The 18185-nt window shown below is 38.1% G+C and overlaps 2 protein-coding genes across 4 annotated transcripts in view; one reads left to right on the forward strand and one right to left on the reverse strand.

The window, feature by feature from the left end:
- CEP126 (centrosomal protein 126) overlaps nucleotides 1-360 on the reverse strand; it is a 36532-nt gene extending 36172 nt beyond the window's left edge. For all 3 annotated transcript variants that reach the window (XM_031595869.2, XM_031595868.2, XM_090133943.1), the window contains exon 1: nucleotides 77-360. In XM_031595869.2, coding sequence (XP_031451729.2) covers nucleotides 77-360 — 284 coding nt within the window. The remainder of the gene's footprint in view (nucleotides 1-76) is intronic.
- Nucleotides 361-463: 103 nt separating this feature from the next.
- On the forward strand, nucleotides 464-17584 carry ANGPTL5 (angiopoietin like 5). The gene is made up of 8 exons (XM_031595870.2): nucleotides 464-2863; nucleotides 4681-4828; nucleotides 5753-5856; nucleotides 6405-6498; nucleotides 8069-8169; nucleotides 14513-14633; nucleotides 15698-15883; nucleotides 16261-17584. The coding sequence occupies exons 1-8, from the start codon at nucleotides 2765-2767 to the stop codon at nucleotides 16578-16580; spliced, it is 1173 nt and encodes a 390-aa protein (XP_031451730.1). The 5' UTR covers nucleotides 464-2764; the 3' UTR covers nucleotides 16581-17584.
- Nucleotides 17585-18185: the final 601 nt, after the last annotated feature.

Genomic DNA, 18185 nt, shown 5'->3' on the forward strand with positions numbered 1-18185 from the left:
CCCCACCGCGCCCTTCGGCGAGGAGCGGGCGGCCGTTCCCGGGCAGGCTGCCTGAGGGCGGCTCGCGGAAGGATACGCGCACGGATCCGCGCCCGCTCCGCGCCCCGCCGGTTGCTGGAGGTGCCGCCGCCACGGCGCCGCGCCGCCCGTCCCGCCGAGCTCCACGCAACGCCCCGGCGCTGCCGTACGGGGCACGGCGCGCTCCTGCGGCCGCACCGCCGCCATCATAGCAACGAGAGACGCCGCTTCCTTCGCGACGGGGCGGGGCGGCGGGGAGCGGCCGAGGGGCGGCGGTTTGTCCGGAGCAGCCTCGGTTGGGCTTCGGAGCGGCGCGGGGCATGGCGGGCGCTGGGGGAACATCGGGGAAGACGTGGAATGAATCAGCTACATCTGTGTATGGAAAGTTCTGCCGCCTTAAGACGGAGAGGATACGCTGGAATGGAAGCGCTTCACCTCTAGTTCAGAGGAACTGCTCCAGACTCACCGCTTTGCCCGGTGTTGCAGGCAGAAGGCTGGTTGTTACTTCTCTGCCTCCAAGCACTCATCTGCAGTTTTTTTCACACTCTAAAGACGCCAGACTGTCTGATAAATGCAGTGTTTTACCGAGGATCGTTTGAGCTGGAGGAAACCTTTAAAGGTTATCTAGTCCAGCTCCCCTGCGGTGAACAGGGACACCTGCAGCTCCGTTGTGTACAGCTCAGAGCCCCGTCCGTGACTTGGAGTGTCTCCAGGGATGAGGCATCCAACATCTCTCCGGTCAACCCATCCCAGTGCCTCACCACCATTACCATAAAAAACTTTCTTCTTATATCCAGTCTCATTCTCCCCTCTTTTAATTTGAAACCGTTTCCCCTTGTCCTGTCACAACACACCCTGCTAAAGAGCCTCTTCCCTTCTTTCTTACAGTCCCTCTTTAGATACCGACAGGCTGCTCCCAGCTCTCTCTGGAGCCTTCTCCAGCCAGAACAGCTCCAGCTCGCTCAGCCTGTAAAGGGTACCTTAAAAGACTTCACTGAGATCAGAGCCATACAGATGGGACTAAATCATAGCTGTGAAACAGCTACCAAATTTGAGTTTATGTCATGCTTAGAAAGAATTGAAACTTCTTAGCTTACGGTAGATTTAGACCTTAGCCAGCAAAACTCATAACTGAATTGTAGTCATCTTCTGAAATTCAATATTAAAAATGTCTTTAAATCTTTCTGTCTCTCTCTCTCTCTTTCTTTTTTTTTTTTTTCTTTTTTTTTTTTAACAACTTTTCCTCCTTGTTCTTCTTCATAGCCCCACTCTGTAGCTCCTCTAGGTCATTAGCTGCTTTTCTTGGTAAATAAGCTGAGCACCATGTACTGCAGAGCTGTATGGTTATTCTAGGACAGCAAACAGCCCAGTCTCAAGTGGTTACAAAATGGAAGATCCCACTCTGGCAGCTGATTTGAAAGAGGTTTCATAAATTTTAATGTGAGCTAGAGGCTGATATTCCAGTAAAGGATAAAGATCAACTTTTAAATCTTAATCTGATTTGAAGGCTGGAGCACAGCTATGCTGCTGCAGAAACACATTTTTCTTTCCTTCTTGTTCCAGAGGGGATTCATCTGCTAATGCCCTTTAGCTTTCCTCCAAGGGAAGAGTTCAGCCAAGATTCTGCCCATTGTAACCTGAAATTTTCTTCCTGAAATTTGCCTCCTCTTCCTACTTCTTTGTATAGGAGGAGGAGTGAAAACCATTTGTTCCTCCTTAGTATCATATATAGTTAGCAATGAAAATCTTTTCACCTTAATTCCCTGAGACTGTAGTATGGATCATAACCTGCGTCTTTGTAAGCAGGCATCAACTGAATCACTAGTAACATTCCAGAATTCTTACCTTGGAAAGCTACAAAGTACTCCAGAACAGATTAAACATTTGATTACATCAGATACTGACCAACAGAAGTTGTTAAAAACGTCGCAGAGAACTTCCACGTGTGTACTGGAAGGGGCCAGTTATGGGCACTCAGTGCCCTGTAGCTACCAATTTTGAAACAAAACATTGCGTTAAAAAAATGGAATCATATGTGGATTTAATACTGAATTTATCCCCCTCTTGCAACTGCTTTTAAATCTCTATTAAAGGCAATTTCCAGTGTATGCCAGTTTCAGACAGGGAGGGGAACACAGCATTGAGACCAACGTAGGACATTGGCTGTGCTAGTTTAAGGTGACACGCAAGAGTTTGTTCTGTGTTGCTGTGAATGTTACGGCATTGCGTCACATCCCGATAGCCCCGTGGGTGCCTAATACAACAGTTCTGAAAGTGATTCAGACATGACATATCTGTGCACAAAGTGAGGTTTGGAAATAAACCAAATCTAGTGTTCTGCCACCCCACCAATGAAAACACCATCAGTTTAATGATAAAAGCCTTTGAAAAAGTTGAAAATTGATACCTTTTTTTTTTCTTTCAATGAGCCTAAATCACTCACTACCACATACAAATACCAGTGCTGCGTGAGAAACTGTCATGCTTTTACCACAGTGCAAAGATATGTTTGGTGTGTCATGTGCAGGTAATGAGCAGGAAGTGCTCTCAGGAGACACGCAGTGCATGTATATAAATCTACTGTGCAGCAGAGCTGTGTTTTATTAAATGCAGGCATTAAAGGAGTGATGTGTTGGCTGCTCTTTGTGCTGTACACATTCCCGAATAGTTAGCTCAGCACTCCGTAGTGTACAATTCTTTCCGCAGAAATGTGAAACCCGTCAAAACATTTGCATTGCTGCAAAAGATGAAGCGCTTTAGGGTAACTTCATTAATTTCTCTTAGTGTTCTTTTGTTAGGCTGGGGAGAAACTGTTATAAGTGATGTCAAGCCTTGTTCATTTAAGGTAAGACTTTCAATTACTTTGCTGAGATAAGGTAATGAATGTAACTGAATAATTTCTTAGAAAAGTGACAGAGAAATAGACTGCTTTATTCAGAATAGGCATGAAAATATGGAAGAATTAGGTATTTTCAGAGAGAGAAAAGAGTGCCTTGAAACTGTAGAAGTTCAGTACAACAAGAAAACATTTTTGTTTTAACATCTTTTATCACAGTTCAGTTGTTGGGCTGTATTTTTACTGTCATCTGCATCCCTGCAAAGACACAGTAACTCCTGTTGTAGGCACAGTCCAACCTGTGACATGAATTCCCAAGGTCTGATTTCATTGCCTGTTTCATTTTGCCTTTAAAAAGAATTAATTCTGATTAAAGTATTTTCTTAACATTACTTAACTGTACAGCTGGTGGGTAGCTGTGATAAAGCCCAGAACAACACTTGGCTTCGAGTGATCTATTTATATGTTTCAATTGGTCTTTTTATAACTGTTTCTGGTTCTTTTTTTTCCCTTTATTTTGTGCTTATTTGAATATCAAAGAAACATATTGTTTTCGTTCTCTAGCATTTATTCCTCTCTAGACACAAAATGCAATCAAATTAATAATTCAGAAACTTTTTTTTTTTTTTTAAAATCTGCCTGTTAACAGTTTAATGTAATATTTATTTTCAATTTTAAGAGGCAAAAATCAGGAATAAACTGTTCAGAGCTCTGTCAGTGTAGTGCCAAAACCAGAAAGAGAAATCTGAAGCTGGAAAGGAGAACAAATAGTCAATTTGGTCAAGACTAAGTAAGTTTCCTTTTTAATTAGAATCTTTAAGTTTCTAAGGTCCTACTTACATCTGACAGTATATGAGCATGCTACAGTACCTTGCTGAGATTATGGAATTAATAAACAAAGACTTCAATGAAAATGTGTTTCTTAGCCTTCTTGCAATGAGATTTTTCAGGGATTATTTCGGCATTTCTTTATGTGATGAATCAGGGACAGCCCCATATTTTATGGCACATGGAAGAAAAAATGTTAAATACGAAAATACTATTTTGAAATAACATTATTAGGTGTGGTAGTATGAAACTACTTTTACTGATGCTTTTATTGTTATTATTTCAGATAATTGTATCCCCGCAAATAGTGTCTCCTGAAACTTTCCCCAGCAAGAACATTTTAAATATTTTTTATATGTTGGATTTGTCTGTAAACCTGTTTGAGACTACTTGTGTGCCTGGATTAATAACTCGGGGAATTGTTTCCACAAACAAACTCTAAGTTCTGAATTTGGAGACTTTGCAGAGTGAAAGGGTTTTTGTAATATGTGGTAAATCCCAAATCCCTCTCCTTTCCAGAGAAAATAACTTTGTGGGCATTTGAGATGTATGTTGGGTGTGGCAAGTCTTTTGGCCTGCAGATCACTCACAGAGTATTTTAACAGAAATTTTGGTGTATTTTAAAAATTTATAGAGGTTACATGCCCAGAGATGATGGATGACACTGGAGGTCAGGCTGGATGGAGTTCTGAGCAACCTGATGGAGGACATAGGTGCCACTGTTCATTGCAGGGAAGTTGAACTAGATGACCTTTAAGGGTCTCTTCCAGCTCAAATGATTCTATAATTCTATGATTCTCTACTTCTGACACCCTTGCAAGACATGGCTAAGTAGAAGATGCCTAATAAGCCTTGACCTCAGCTCTGTCAAGTATTGCTATAAAGCTTTTAAGAAAGCAGGTTTAAAGGAAGATCCATCAGCTTCATTTTGGCAGACTGAGCAGTTTAACATATGTTTGTGATCAATTTATTTCCCCCCCCATTGTTTGGTACAACAGGGCACAAGGAATGTTGGCGCTGTGGAAGAACCACTCAAGGCAGAAGAGAAAAATAAATCTGCAGATATTTCAAAACAAAAAGAACAATGCCTTGTACCATGTGATGTTCAAGCTAAAATTTTACGAGGGGAAAAACAGTATATGTGCAGTATGTATTCATACAGAATACTCTAAACAACAAGCTATGCAATGCCATGCTATGCATTCCTCTGCTACGCTATGCTATGCTGTGCTAATTTATTTTTTAATCTTCTTGAGCACATGTGGCAGACTTTGACCGAGCTGCCCACTCTGAATGTCGTTCACATTTGGGATGCTGTGTGCAACTGGGACAATGAAGTTAATCATGCTACTTTCTCTTCATAATTGCTGTTGGGTACAGGCAAATCCAGAAAGTAGCTCATCCCCCCTGTCTGTGTTATCCTCTGAATATCTGTAGCTCTCTCCATTAGAGAGAAAGGCTTGAATGTCTGTTCCTTATTTAAACGTTGTACTTAAGTGTCCAAAATTAAGTGGGAAGAAATCTGTACTTGAGCTTGCCTTTTGTAGATACATATGCAGGACATATCCTCTGTTCATCACCTGGAAAAACTAAACACTAACTGATGTTATTCAGCCTCAGAAAAATATGTCTTTCCCATATGATTTTCATTATGTATTATTGATTACAAGGCAAGTTTAATTTCTATATTTTTAGCATCAGGGCAAAACAAGGAACCTGAATAAATAGCACAGTGAATACGCAAAATGCAGGATGGCAGGAAACTTTACTTATCTATCCTTTTTTTCAGATGTATCTAAATTTCTCTGTTATCCATTAACTGGTTATTCCAGTAGCTGAAGTTTAGGATGGAATTCATCAAATCTTATGATTTGTAAGGCTGAAGTTCTTAGCATCTTTGGGTTTAATCTTTGGTCTCTGTACTTTGCTTTCACTTTTAAGTACCTTAGACACTCTAAGGTTAAACACTTTTAATATTCACTTAGATATCACAAATAGATGTGTCATTATTTGATCAAGACTATTGCTAAGTTTGTGCTAACAAGGTGAATAAACATATTTCTTTTAAAGGAAATTTGCAGAGCTCTCTTGTTGAATATGCAAGAAGCACAAAAAAACTGGTAAGAAACATGATGGATGATCAACAGTCTTCCTTGGATTACCTTTCTAATCAGGTACTTTTTTCTTTATCATAAATATTTTTATTTATTATTTAGCACTATGATTATCATCTAACTGAGGAAAATTAATTATTTACATTGTCATTAACACAGTAGGATTAGAGTCTCTGTTGCATTGACTTCAGGAGTGATGTCTTGTACCCTGCCTAAAGGGTGAGGCCAGGGGGCGATTAGCACCACCTGGCACATGACCTAGTAGCACATATGGCAGTAGGGCAAGTGGATGTATGCAACTCTGTTGTACTTGTGCACCTGACATTATATTATCATTAACTGGTATATAAACACTGTACTCGCTCAATATAAATAAAAAGCCTTAATCAAATTGAAGGGCTTTCCTCAAACTAGTTGGAGTTGTGCCTAAAAGTGACTTTGGATGCAGAAAATAAAAAAACTGAAAAATTCACATTATGAAGTTACAAATCACTAACATATCTCAAAAATGACCTTCAGATTTTGTTTACTAGGAATCAAAAAGACCATCCTTAGAATATAAAATACTTCACTGCAACCTGTTTTAAGATATTTATTTAAACTTACAGGTGAATGAACTCATGAACAGAGTTCTTCTTTTGAATGCAGAAGTTTTAAGAAAGCATTTGGATCCACTTCCTTACAAAACAGTTCAATCTCATGGTAAATATTTCCCACATTTTGTCTTGAGCTTTTTTGTTTTATCTTTGAGAGTATCTTAACAAAGAACAAATTACAGGTAAGCAGTTATAACATGTACTATACTTATTCTGTGCTAGAATGCACACATAAAATCTGAAAAATTAGTGAACTATATAAAAGGGCTGGTGTTAATAATTGGCAAGAGGATAATTTTGGGCATAGCATCTTGTTGATATTTATGCAAAATATTAAGCACAATCATTAGTTCTTAAGTGATTTAATGTAGCTAAATAGCACTTTCTTTTGTAATGAAATAAAGTGTGCTCAACATTTGCAATATCTTAAAAAAAAAAAAATAGAAAAGAACAAAAAAAAAAAAAAAAAAAAAAAAAAAAGAAACCCAAACAGAAGTCAATTGTGCACTGGACAGTTCATATCCTTTACAGTTCCCAACTCAGCTACAGGAAACATTACCTTCTTCAGTCCTTCCAGTCTTAGAAACTCGAGTCTGACAAACACTTAGCTTAACACTAGGCAAAAGACTTTATGTATATATATATAAATTGTGATGTAAAGTCTTTTATGAGTACAAATGCAAACACTTGCAGGAAGAAGACATCCTTCCCTGGGTAATATGTGTTTTTACTCTATACAAATGTTAACCAAATCAAATCTATGAAATAAGACCTGGATATATGTAGGCTGCTCTGAAAGTAATGCTTCCTATGAAAACTACAACAGATACAATGGGTACAATGACACTATTTGATAGAGTAAATTCTTAGCTACAAAACATGATTTTTCAACATAGTCACCATCAGCCAACTCATGCAGATAAGCTGATCAAGATACGCTTCATTTCGTGGTGTGAAAACTGTATATGGCTTCCTGGAACACATCACTGTCACCTCTGCTGAAATGCACCACACACCACTTCACTCACTATGCTTACATCTACCATTTGCTTTCCATAAATGTTCAGCAAACATCAGTGAATGTCAATGGATGCCATTTTTTCCAAGGAAAGAGGAATTCAATTCCACACCTTTGCTTCATATGCACTTCCATGTCAGACAGTATTTGTTAGACTGCTCCTCTGCTGCCATCTGTCGCACAGCAACAAAATGGAATGAAATATTGATGGGAAGGTTCAATCTCTACTGCCGTCCCGCCAACATCCATCTCTGGTGTTGTGTACCAACATTATAAAATAGGAGGCATTAGCTTTGGAGCAACCATCATATAATCTTTACTTGCTGTATATCAGTTAAGATTAGAACAAACTTTCTCAATAAAATGCAATTTATTCTTCTTTCCAAGCTTAATGGATCTCAGAGAGTTATCATTCCATAGAATCATAGAATGGTTTGGGTTGGAAGGGCCTTAAAGATCATCTAGTTCCAGTTCCCCAAAGGTGAGGGTATGTAAGGTAAATTCCTGAAAATGCATATTTTAAATTTGTACAAGAAACTCTATTTGAGATCATTCATAAGTTCCCAACAAAGTTTGTATTTCTCCACTTAAGCTGTATTTGTGCTCTTTTTTAAAAAAATATGTGTTAATAAGCTTCATCAAATACTTTATTCTCCAGGGTTGGATTGCACTGATATTAAAGATACCATTGGTTCAGTTTCAAAAACTCCAAGTGGTCTGTACATTATCCATCCAGAAGGATCAAATTATGCTTTTGAGGTAATAAATTTCTCTCTCATGATAGCTGAAATTTGCTTGAGAATATCCACTTAGAATATATTTAATAACATGTCTTCCATGATAATTTTCCAACTGATGAATAAGAAGTGTATCATGGAATCATAGAATCACAAGGTTGCAAACAACCTGTAAGATCATCTAGTCCAATCATCTTCTCATTACCACTGCTACCACAAACTAAACCATATCTCGTAGCTCCTCATCCAGGCGCCTCTGAACACTGCCAGGGATGGCGACTCCACCACCTCCCTGGGCAGCCATTCCAGTGCCTGACCACCCTCTGAGAGAAAAAGTTTTTCCTCATGTACAAACTAGGCCTCCTCTGGTACAACTTGTGGCCATTTCCTCGGGTCCTGTTTGTTGCCTGGGAGAAGAGGCCAAACCCCTCTTCACCACAAGCTCCCTTCAGGAAGTTGTAGAGTGCAATGAGGTCTCCCCCAGGCCTTCTTTTCTCCAAACTAAACAATCCCAGCTCCCTCAGCTGCTCATAAGATTTGTGCTCCAGACCCCTCATCCTATTAAATCATCCCTATTAAATCATCCAAATGTGTCTGACTTTACTACAGTTTTGAAGAAAAAAAAATCAGTTTCTACATTGAAATTTAAGCTCTGATATAATATATCATCATCAATTTTCATATGCAGTGAAAAATGTACCAAAGAGGAAAACTGGAGAAACTCTCCTGCCCTACCTTTGGTCACTGAGAACTGCTGTTCTTTGTTAGAGATGGAAACTGAAGAGACGAAAGACTGATCTATTTGGCTTCTAAATTATTCTGCTGGGGAAGCTTCAAGGGTTGCCTTCTCTTGAGAGGTGATGCTGCTGGTAACTGTAGCTTGAACCATGATTTTTCCTGGGCATCTAAGTGTGGATGCAGATGTACATCTATTTGAGGAATAAGTGCTTAGCTTTTGTCTGAGTACCATTACTACTCAGCTATAGGGCAGAGAGCATCTAAACCTTCTTATTCTTATTCTGTATGTGGGATATATGCAGCTAGGATAAAAAAAAAAAAAAAAAGAATGAAATTAATTATCATAGAATAATAAAATGGTTTGGGTTGGAAGGCACCTTCAAGATCATCTAGTTCCAACCCCCCTGCTATAAGCAGGGATACCTCCCTCTAGACCAGGTTGTTCAAGGCACCATCCAGCCTGGGCTTACATGGAGGGGGGCATACACAACTTCTTTGGGCAACCTGCTTCACTACCCTCACAGTAAAGAATTTCTTGTTAATATCTAATCTAAATCTATCCTCTTCCAGTTTAAAGCTGTTTCTCCTTGTCCTGTCCCTACGTGCTCTTTTAAAATGTCCCTCCCCAGCTTTACTGTAGGTCTCCTTCAGGTACTGGAAGGCCACTGTGAGGTCCCCACAGAGCTTTATCTTCTCCAGGCTGGAGAGCCCCAACTCTATCAACCTGTCCTTGTAGGGGAGGTGCTCCAGTCCTCTGATCATCTTTGTGGCCTTTCTTTGGACCTGCTGCATTGGAGCTCCATATCCTTGTGTTGAGGGCTCCAGAACTGGACACAGTACTCTAGGTGGGGTCTCATGAGAACAGAATAGAGGGTCAGAATCATCTCCCTTGCCCTGCTGGTCACACTTCTCTTGATGCAACCCTGGATACAGTTTGCCTTCTGGGCTGCAAGTGCACATTACTGGCTCATGTTGAGTCTTTCATCAATGGACACCCCCAAATCCTTCTCCTCAGGACTGTTCTCAAGCCATTCTCTGCCAAACCTGCATCTGTGCTTGGGATTGCCCTGACCCAGGTGCAGGACCTTGATTTGGCCTTGTTGAACTTCATGAGGTTGGCATGGGCCCACCTCTTAAGCCTGTTCAGGTCTCTCTGAATAGCATCTCTTCCCTCTAGAGTGTCAACTGCACCATTCAGCTTGGTGCCATCTGCAAATTTGCTGAGGATGCACTCAATCCCACTGTCCATGTTGCCCACAAAGATGTTAAATAGCACCGATCCCAGCACTGATCTCCGAGGAACACCACTTGTCACCAATCTCCATTTAGATACTGAGCTGCTGACCACAGCTTTCTGAGTATGACCATCCAGCCAGTTCCTTATCCAGTGAGTGGTCCCATCTACCAAATCCATTTTTCTCCAATTTGGCAACCAGGATGTCATGCAGGACAGCGTCAAACGCTTTGCACAAATCCGGGTAGATGGTGTTGGTTGTTTTTCCTTTTTCCACTGATGCTGTAACTCCATCACAAAAGGACACCAAATTTGTCAGACATGACTTGCCTTTGGAGAAGGTGTGTTGGTTACCACCAATCACCTAATCTTTATTTTCCATGTGCCTTAATAGGACCTTCAGGAGGATCTGCTCCATGATCTTGCCAGGCACAGAAGTGAGACTGACTGGCCTGTAGTTCCCCGGATCTTCCTTTTTTCCTTTCCTGTTAATGGAAGTTATGTTTCCCCTTTTGCATTCAGTGGGGACTTCATCACCATGACCTTTCTAATATGATGTATAGCGGCTTGGCAACTTCATCTGCCAGTTACTTCAGAACCTGTGGATGGATCTTGTGAAGTACAGCAGTCATTTTTCCTGTCACCAGATCCATGCAAACATTAGGAAAACTTTTTTTTTGGATATTTATTTCCATTGCAATCTGTCCATAAGGACTTCCTTAAGAAGAAAACAGGTATGGCACTGACTTATAAAGGTGAAGATGGAGATGGGGCTGACAAGCCTTTTATTTTGCAATACATGTTGGGGTTATTATTTTTTGGAGGAAAAAAATGTAGAGTTTTAGCCAGCAAGTAAATAACAAAATGTAATGACTACTTTTAAAGTCCTCCTTATATATAACAAAGGAAGAGTGAATCTCTTTATCTCTGGCCAATTGGAACCTTTAAAATGCTATGAAAAAAGAGCTCAGTATTGTTATGAAAAGGCTTCAGAAGTATGCCGGGATTTCAAAAGTAAAAATAGATTCTGGTTCTGCAGACTCCTGATGGAAAATGCTGTTGTTCTCTCTGTACAATGCAGTGAGTTCAGGGAAAAAATCTGTAACTCATCATCACATTCTTTCCAGGTAAAAGAAAGGCAAAGACAGATAGAATTTTTCACAGAGAACTATTATGTCTAGTATGAAGAAAATGCTGTCTGCCTCACTCCCAGCTAAACTATAGCACAAAATGCATTTGTTTCAGAATTTCTCTTGGATTGAGGAAGATCCCATTGAGGAAATATTCATATCTAACCCAAATTACTTTTACTAGAGATGGTATGACTTTATCTATGTGAGAAAATGTAAAACAGTAAATCTCCTTTAACTTTAGAAGTACTTTTGACACTTGTCCACATTTGAAATTACTGCCAGTGTCCAAAAGAACTAAGAATCAGTTATGTGAATGGAAAGGTTCCTTAAGGAGAACAAGAAACAAAAGGAAAAAACTATAATAATTTGATTTAAACCACAAAGTAACAATAAATAATAAGAAAGCTCTGCACTCCTGAAATGAATGTCTCATTTCTTGTCTGGTAGATGTTACACAGAAGTGAAAAGATAGTGCCAAAAAGTTCTCAGAGAAAAATATCTAAAGGATGTGTGCTCCCTCCAAAATGTTATTTTAAAGAAAACTGTTTAATGCAAATTTTTCCATGTGTTGAAGTGCAAAAAAAGTACCACAGAAATGATGGATGAGCAAAAATAAATTGAGACATTAAAATAAACTGAAATGCATTCAAAAGACTGATAGCCAAGAGTTTGGAAAAGTTTGAATACTGGCAAAATAAAACAAAATTACAAAAAGGCAGAAAATCATAGTAAGAGAATATTAAACAGAAAACAAAGCCACATGAATAACTCATTTATAGGACCTTTTCAGCAACGAAAGGATTAGCTGCCCCTTAAATGTATCTGAAACTATAACAGAGTGTCTCTAGAATGATTTGCATAAAGATATCAGATAAATGAAGAAAGCTATTTTAAAAATTTCTCGTGTTCTCATGTCTTCGTGTTTGAACCTTCATATTTTCAGAAGTGAGTGTAGATTTTGGATGCTTAACTTGAACTGATTCAAGACAAGATTTCAGGAGCTCAGAGCATATCCAGTTTCAGCATGGGCTGCAGGTTCTTGTCGTCTCAGAAAATTAGTCCCAAATGGGTTTTTGTGTGAGCATTCAAACATGAGGCAATTAAAACCAGTTTCACATCCAGAAAACTGATCTGTGCTCACTTTCTGATACATTTTTGGATGAGTACGTTTAGATCAATGAGTTGGAGAAACTGAATGGCTGTTTGGATTATACTTGCTATACACACTGATGAAAAGGGAAAAATACTCAGTAGAAGCCCCCTCATGCTCATTTAATTTAACACTGTCATGCCCCTGGTATCTTGCACAGTAGGAGACATAGAGCAAGTTGTAAAGTGGATTGCAAGGCTTTAAGAAAGGAAACCATTACATCATTTACACCATATAAAAATTAAGAAATATAGCAGTGACTGTTTTTTGTGTACCTATTTCATATTCCTACTTAGCTGGTGTACGTTTGGTGCCATATGTAAGTAACATGCTGATGACCTCTCTTGTGGATCCAAATCTTATTCTTCTGAAAATCACCACCACTCCTACTGATTTGTGTTAGCTCAGAGCTTGATGTTGTGACTGACTGCATTCCTCTTTGTATTTCTGGCTCATAGTCAGTAGCAAAGTATGCCATCATTTCAAGACGGTGACTGAGTCAATAGGATTATTTTAATGCATTTTAGATATTTATATCTAAACACCCATTTTGGAGTCACAGGTATTTCTTTTTATTCCAGTTCCACTCTCCTTGGTTGACTGAAAAAAACATGTGACACTCCAGGGGGAAAAGCCCATCGTTTTCCAAGTGCACTTGCATGCACATAACCCTTACTGTGATTTCTTCAGTGTTTGGGTTGTAAGAATTGATCAAGGCTTCCAGTGGCACCCTCAAGTAATGAGAATCAAAAATTGCCCAAGCTGCCAAGCTGTATTAATTAGATCATGCTGAAGCTCTGTACTGCTGCTTCCTGTGCTTCACAGAGAAGATGTTATGTGACAGAAGTTCTTAGTATGAGGTCAAGGTATTCCTCCAAGGAAAAAATCTTTTATTTTGTCAGAAATATCAGGGTTGTACTAGACAATGGAGGAGTGACATATAAAAGTCAGACTGCTGCTTGGTTGGTTGTAATGTCTAAATGTGCAATGCACAACTTTCTACATCAAGATGCCAAGAATTGCTAATTTGTGTTACAGCTGGTCAAGCAGTGGCACTGCAGACACACTTGAAAAATACCCAGAGTGACCTGGATGCATTCCATTTAATTTTAGACCCTTACCTGATATCCCAAGAATGCAGCCAAGGGTCTGAGGGTCCTTTTTTTTGCAGACAGTGCAGGTAACATCTGCAGAGGGTGATGTAGATATTACTTTTCCAGAGCCACACTCTGAGTGCACATTTTTCTCTATGAGGGGGGTGTAGAAGGCAGACAGGGACAATTTGATACCCAAAACTTAGGGTGGTCAGTCATGTGTCTAATGTTAAATGGGCTGAGGAGAAAATGTGCCATGCAATGTGATACTCTATAGGAGAGCAGAGTGCAGCTGAACTGTTGTCTTTTGACATACCACTGGACACAAATTTTCGTGGTATTAATACTCTCATAAAGCAAAGAATCTGAGAGCAGATCTTGTGTATTCAGTGGGACTGTTCAGTTTCAGGCTGCTAAGTGTTCATATTGAGACTTCCCTGGATTGAGGCCACCTTTTATGTGAAGTTTTCCACTGCTCCAGAATAAGTTATTGTATGCTGTGTTATCACTATCACTTCATTCATTCCCTCACCTTTATTAAATGCTCTGCATTTCTCAGGCATCACAAACAGTACTTCTGGGGGAGAGGGTATGATGGTAGAAGAGAACACAGACGAAGTTTTGACTCTTTGATTTTCTGAAATAAATGTATATTTGCTATTAGTGCCCCCATCTGTTTTTCTTGCAGAAACTATCCCCTTGCTATCCCATGTTGCTTTCACTTCATGCTATTATTAATACAAAGTAAAATTTAGCAAAGGACATTTTTTATATTTAATATGAAGAGGCATTTGCGCATGACAGCTTACACTGGTTGAGGTAGTCTCCAAATCAAAGTCTCCTTAGAACATAAAAGAAAATACTGCAGTTTGCTTAATTTTCTCTGAGCTTTTCGTTAAAATGTTGGAAGGGCACATTGTTTGGCAAGTACATAAATAGTCCACTTTTATTTCATTTAAAAAGTTATTTTCTTCATTACAGTATCGAGTGCTTAATCGTGACTATGTGTGTTTTAGGTATTATGTGACATGGATTTTCAAGGAGGTGGATGGACTGTGCTTCAGAAAAGAACTGATGGAATCATTACATTTCAGAGAACATGGTCTGAATATCTGGATGGATTTGGTGATCTTTCTGGTATGAGTTTTAAATACTCTTAAGTGCTTTGGACCCCATGTTCCTGCTGTATTTTTGGGAGCTACATTCCCACTAAATTGTATTGCACTTTTAGTAGCATGCAGAGTAAAGTTCTTGTTTCTTAAAAAGTATTTTGTTTAATACTCAGATACTTTGTTGCTTCCCCAAAACTATTGTCTAACCTTCTCAACAGTGACCATTACCCTACTGGAATCCTTCACCATTGCCTGTCCTTAGTCTCACAAGAAGAGTTTAATATGATGCAATATTTTATTCCGGAAAATTATGTATAAGTTGTATTTCTCTGTGGCTATTTTTGTTGTTGTTGTTATTGTTATTATTTGTTTGTATGTTTGTTGAGATTTAAAAAGACTTGCAAAATATTTTCCTGAAGCAAAGAACAGTCAGTAATATTTCAGAACTGGGAGTGATTAGAAAGATAATGAAAATATTTTAGTAGCTAACACCAATACAACAGTGGCATTATTTTTTTTATTGTCAACTGTAATCCATCAAGTCTAAAAGCAGCAGTTACTTTTTCACTTGTCCATTTGGAATAGAAATAAAATCAAACTTTTCAAATTTACAAACAACCGCAGGTCATATGGGGCAACGTTTCATGGAAAAACATGTGAGGAAGCTAATCTTTACAATTAGATTTGATTTTTTGTTGTATTTTGTTGCATTTCACATAATACTGACCTTTGTCATTTCCCAGTATAGTCTTTTGGAGCACCACTGAATTCTGGCTAGGTTAAGTGGATATTCAGCACATGTAGTGTTTGTGGCCTTACAAAATGTGTTAAAGTCAAACACTTGAAAGTTATAAAATTTTCTGAAAATGTCATCAAGAAAAAAGATGGTGCACACATGTGAGTTCTTTTCATGGATTTTCCCAGTGAAGTAAGGAGACAACTCTGCACCTCTGTTGGTCTTTCAAAGGAATATATGCTAATCAGATATTTTTATTACACTTAGGTCAGGAAGGAAAGTAGGAAAACTAGAAAGCATTATACTTTTTGTTTCTAGATGTTTATTGAATGTACACTGTATTTTTGCTTTAGGGGAATTTTGGATTGGATTAAGGAAGATTTTTTATATAGTAAACCAAAAAGCAACCACTTTCAGTCTTTATGTGGATTTGGAATCAGAAAATGACAAGCATGCCTATGCATCATATGATGCATTTTGGATAGAGGATGAAGCATGTTCTTTTAAAATTCATTTGGGACGTTATTCAGGAAACGCAGGTAAGAACTTTCTTTCTTAATATGTTTAAAGATACCAACTCTCTTTTCTTTTAGTGTATTCAAGAGAGTAATATTTGGGGTAAGTGTCTTTGAGGACAGAAGTCTTTACCTTTACAGTTAGCAACACTAAAAGCAGTGAAGCAATAAGAAGATAAAGATGTTCCATCATTTCTTCCATACTTCTCAGTATTTTATACTTTTTTTCCCCTATGTCTTCAATATATACCAATGCAGTACTGCCTTGAACTGCTTTTGAAGAAATCCATTTTTGTAATAATTTCAGATGAAATGTTCGTGAAGTATGAAGTAAGCAAAAAATATTCTTTTTCTCATAAGTAACTCCTTTATCATCATTCTATTTCATCTCCTGTAATTAGGTGATGCATTCAGAGGATACAGAAAAGAAGATAATCAGAATTCGATGCCTTTCAGCACATTTGATGTCGACAATGATGGATGTAGGCCAATATGCATTATTAAAGAACAGCCTGTAAAGAGCTGCAGTAACTTCAGTGATAACACTGGATGGTGGTTCAACCAGTGTGGCCTTGCAAATCTTAATGGTATTCATCGTTACACAGGTAGATTTCTTGCTACTGGGATTCACTGGGATACATGGACAGTGAACAATAAGCCAGTAAAAATTAAATCAGTCTCAATGAAGATTCGGAGGAACTATGATCCATATTTCCATTAACCTATGAAAATAGAAATGTTTCTATTCTTGCTGTTATGTGGGATAATGTATCAATGCAACATTAACATCTTTCATTTTAATTTTCATTTAAACAGTTCAGTCTTAAAACTTTATTAAATTTTTCCATAATACAGTTACTCATTTTTATTATGAAATATCAGCATCTGTAGTGGTTCCTCTTGAGAAAGAAGGTCCTAAGGAAAGGATTTCCAGAAAAACAATGACGCTCAGTGTTTACAGGCTTTTATTTAGCTGCCTCATATATAAGCACATTGGCAGGTCCAGTGGAAAAGTTATAAAAAGAGAAATGCTGACTTTTGAATGTATTTCTTCTATGTTCTCTGCATATCTAAATTGCCAAGAAACTGCAGGAAATTTTCTTTTAAAAAAGTAATAGATCAGTCATTCTAGTAATTACATTTCATAAAAAATACCTTTTCTTCATTTAATTTTCCAGAACCAGCTTTTTATACTGTATCAGGCAAGATAATATTAACTTATGTTAGCACATGTGTAAGGTCCTTACCTGTAAAACTTGTAATACCTTCTTGTATAAAAAATGATGCCCTGAGAATACTGTCCAGACCCTGAGTATTGTATACTCTCAGTGATTGATTCTTAGAAAAATAAGGTACATTGCAATATGCAAGAGCTATGGTCTATTTTCTATTTAATTTTCATAGTCCATGCATTTAATGTTCAGGTTAAGATTTGTCATTTCCACAATTCACTAAAAATGAATACTTTTTCTTCAAAGAGAATGAATGATATCTCATATCTTTGGAGTTTTTATTTTTGGATGTATGGGCATGAAATTATCTTTTTCATTCTTACCGCTATTCACCTTATGAATGTTCTTGTAATAATGAACAAAAGATTGGAGTTGTATAATTGCATTTTAAATACGCAATGTTAAATGTTTAAATTACTGTCAATAAAAATGGAGTAATATAAAAAACACGTGAATTTTGTCAGTACAGCAGTGTTTGTGGAAACTACCATCTATTCTGTAGCAACTGGGCATGGAATTTGTCATACTTCCTTCTATTTCAGTAGATCAGGTCTGTAGCAATATATGGTATTGAATCAGTTGAAAACTCTTGTGTTATTCATTATTTCTGCCTCACACATTGTATAAGCATTAGGACAGTGAGTATACTTGAAGAAGTCTTTCTTCTTGTTCTTGACATCAATGATCAGATTCCATTCCATTTCGGCTTTAGCTTTCCTAACTTCATTCTTGGATGCTTGAACAATGCTTCAGTATGCTTACCAGGCTATCCATCCTTGCTTCCACTCTCCCTATACTTTCTTTTGCATTACAGTTTGGTCAGAAGCTATTTGTTCATCCTTGAAGGCTTCATGGTGTTTTTGCCTGACTTCATATTTGTTTTAATGGACCACACTTAAATTTGAACTGCCACATTTTAGAAGTTTCCAAAGACATAAATTAGGATGAAATGAAGCTTCTGATAGGGTTTATGTTCTCTTACAATGTTAAAGGAGATGAGTTTAAGACTAGCTTAACTAACTTAACCATTAAATATTGCTGTACTAGCAACATCACAAATAGACTCTGTGTTCACTGTGGCTTAGAGTTCCTTG

Source organism: Phasianus colchicus, chromosome 1, assembly GCF_987193195.1.
Source record: "Phasianus colchicus chromosome 1, bPhaCol1.hap1.1, whole genome shotgun sequence".
In the NCBI taxonomy this organism is placed as follows: Eukaryota; Metazoa; Chordata; class Aves; order Galliformes; family Phasianidae; genus Phasianus; species Phasianus colchicus.

Excerpts from the sequence above, each read along its gene's own strand:
- ANGPTL5 (XM_031595870.2), top strand. The coding sequence starts at position 2,765 with ATGAAGCGCTTTAGGGTAACTTCATTAATTTCTCTTAGTGTTCTTTTG. Across the intron at positions 8,170-14,512 it reads GATCAAATTATGCTTTTGAG|GTATTATGTGACATGGATTT; the intron begins GTAATAAATTTC and ends TGTGTGTTTTAG. Across the intron at positions 15,884-16,260 it reads ACGTTATTCAGGAAACGCAG|GTGATGCATTCAGAGGATAC; the intron begins GTAAGAACTTTC and ends TCCTGTAATTAG.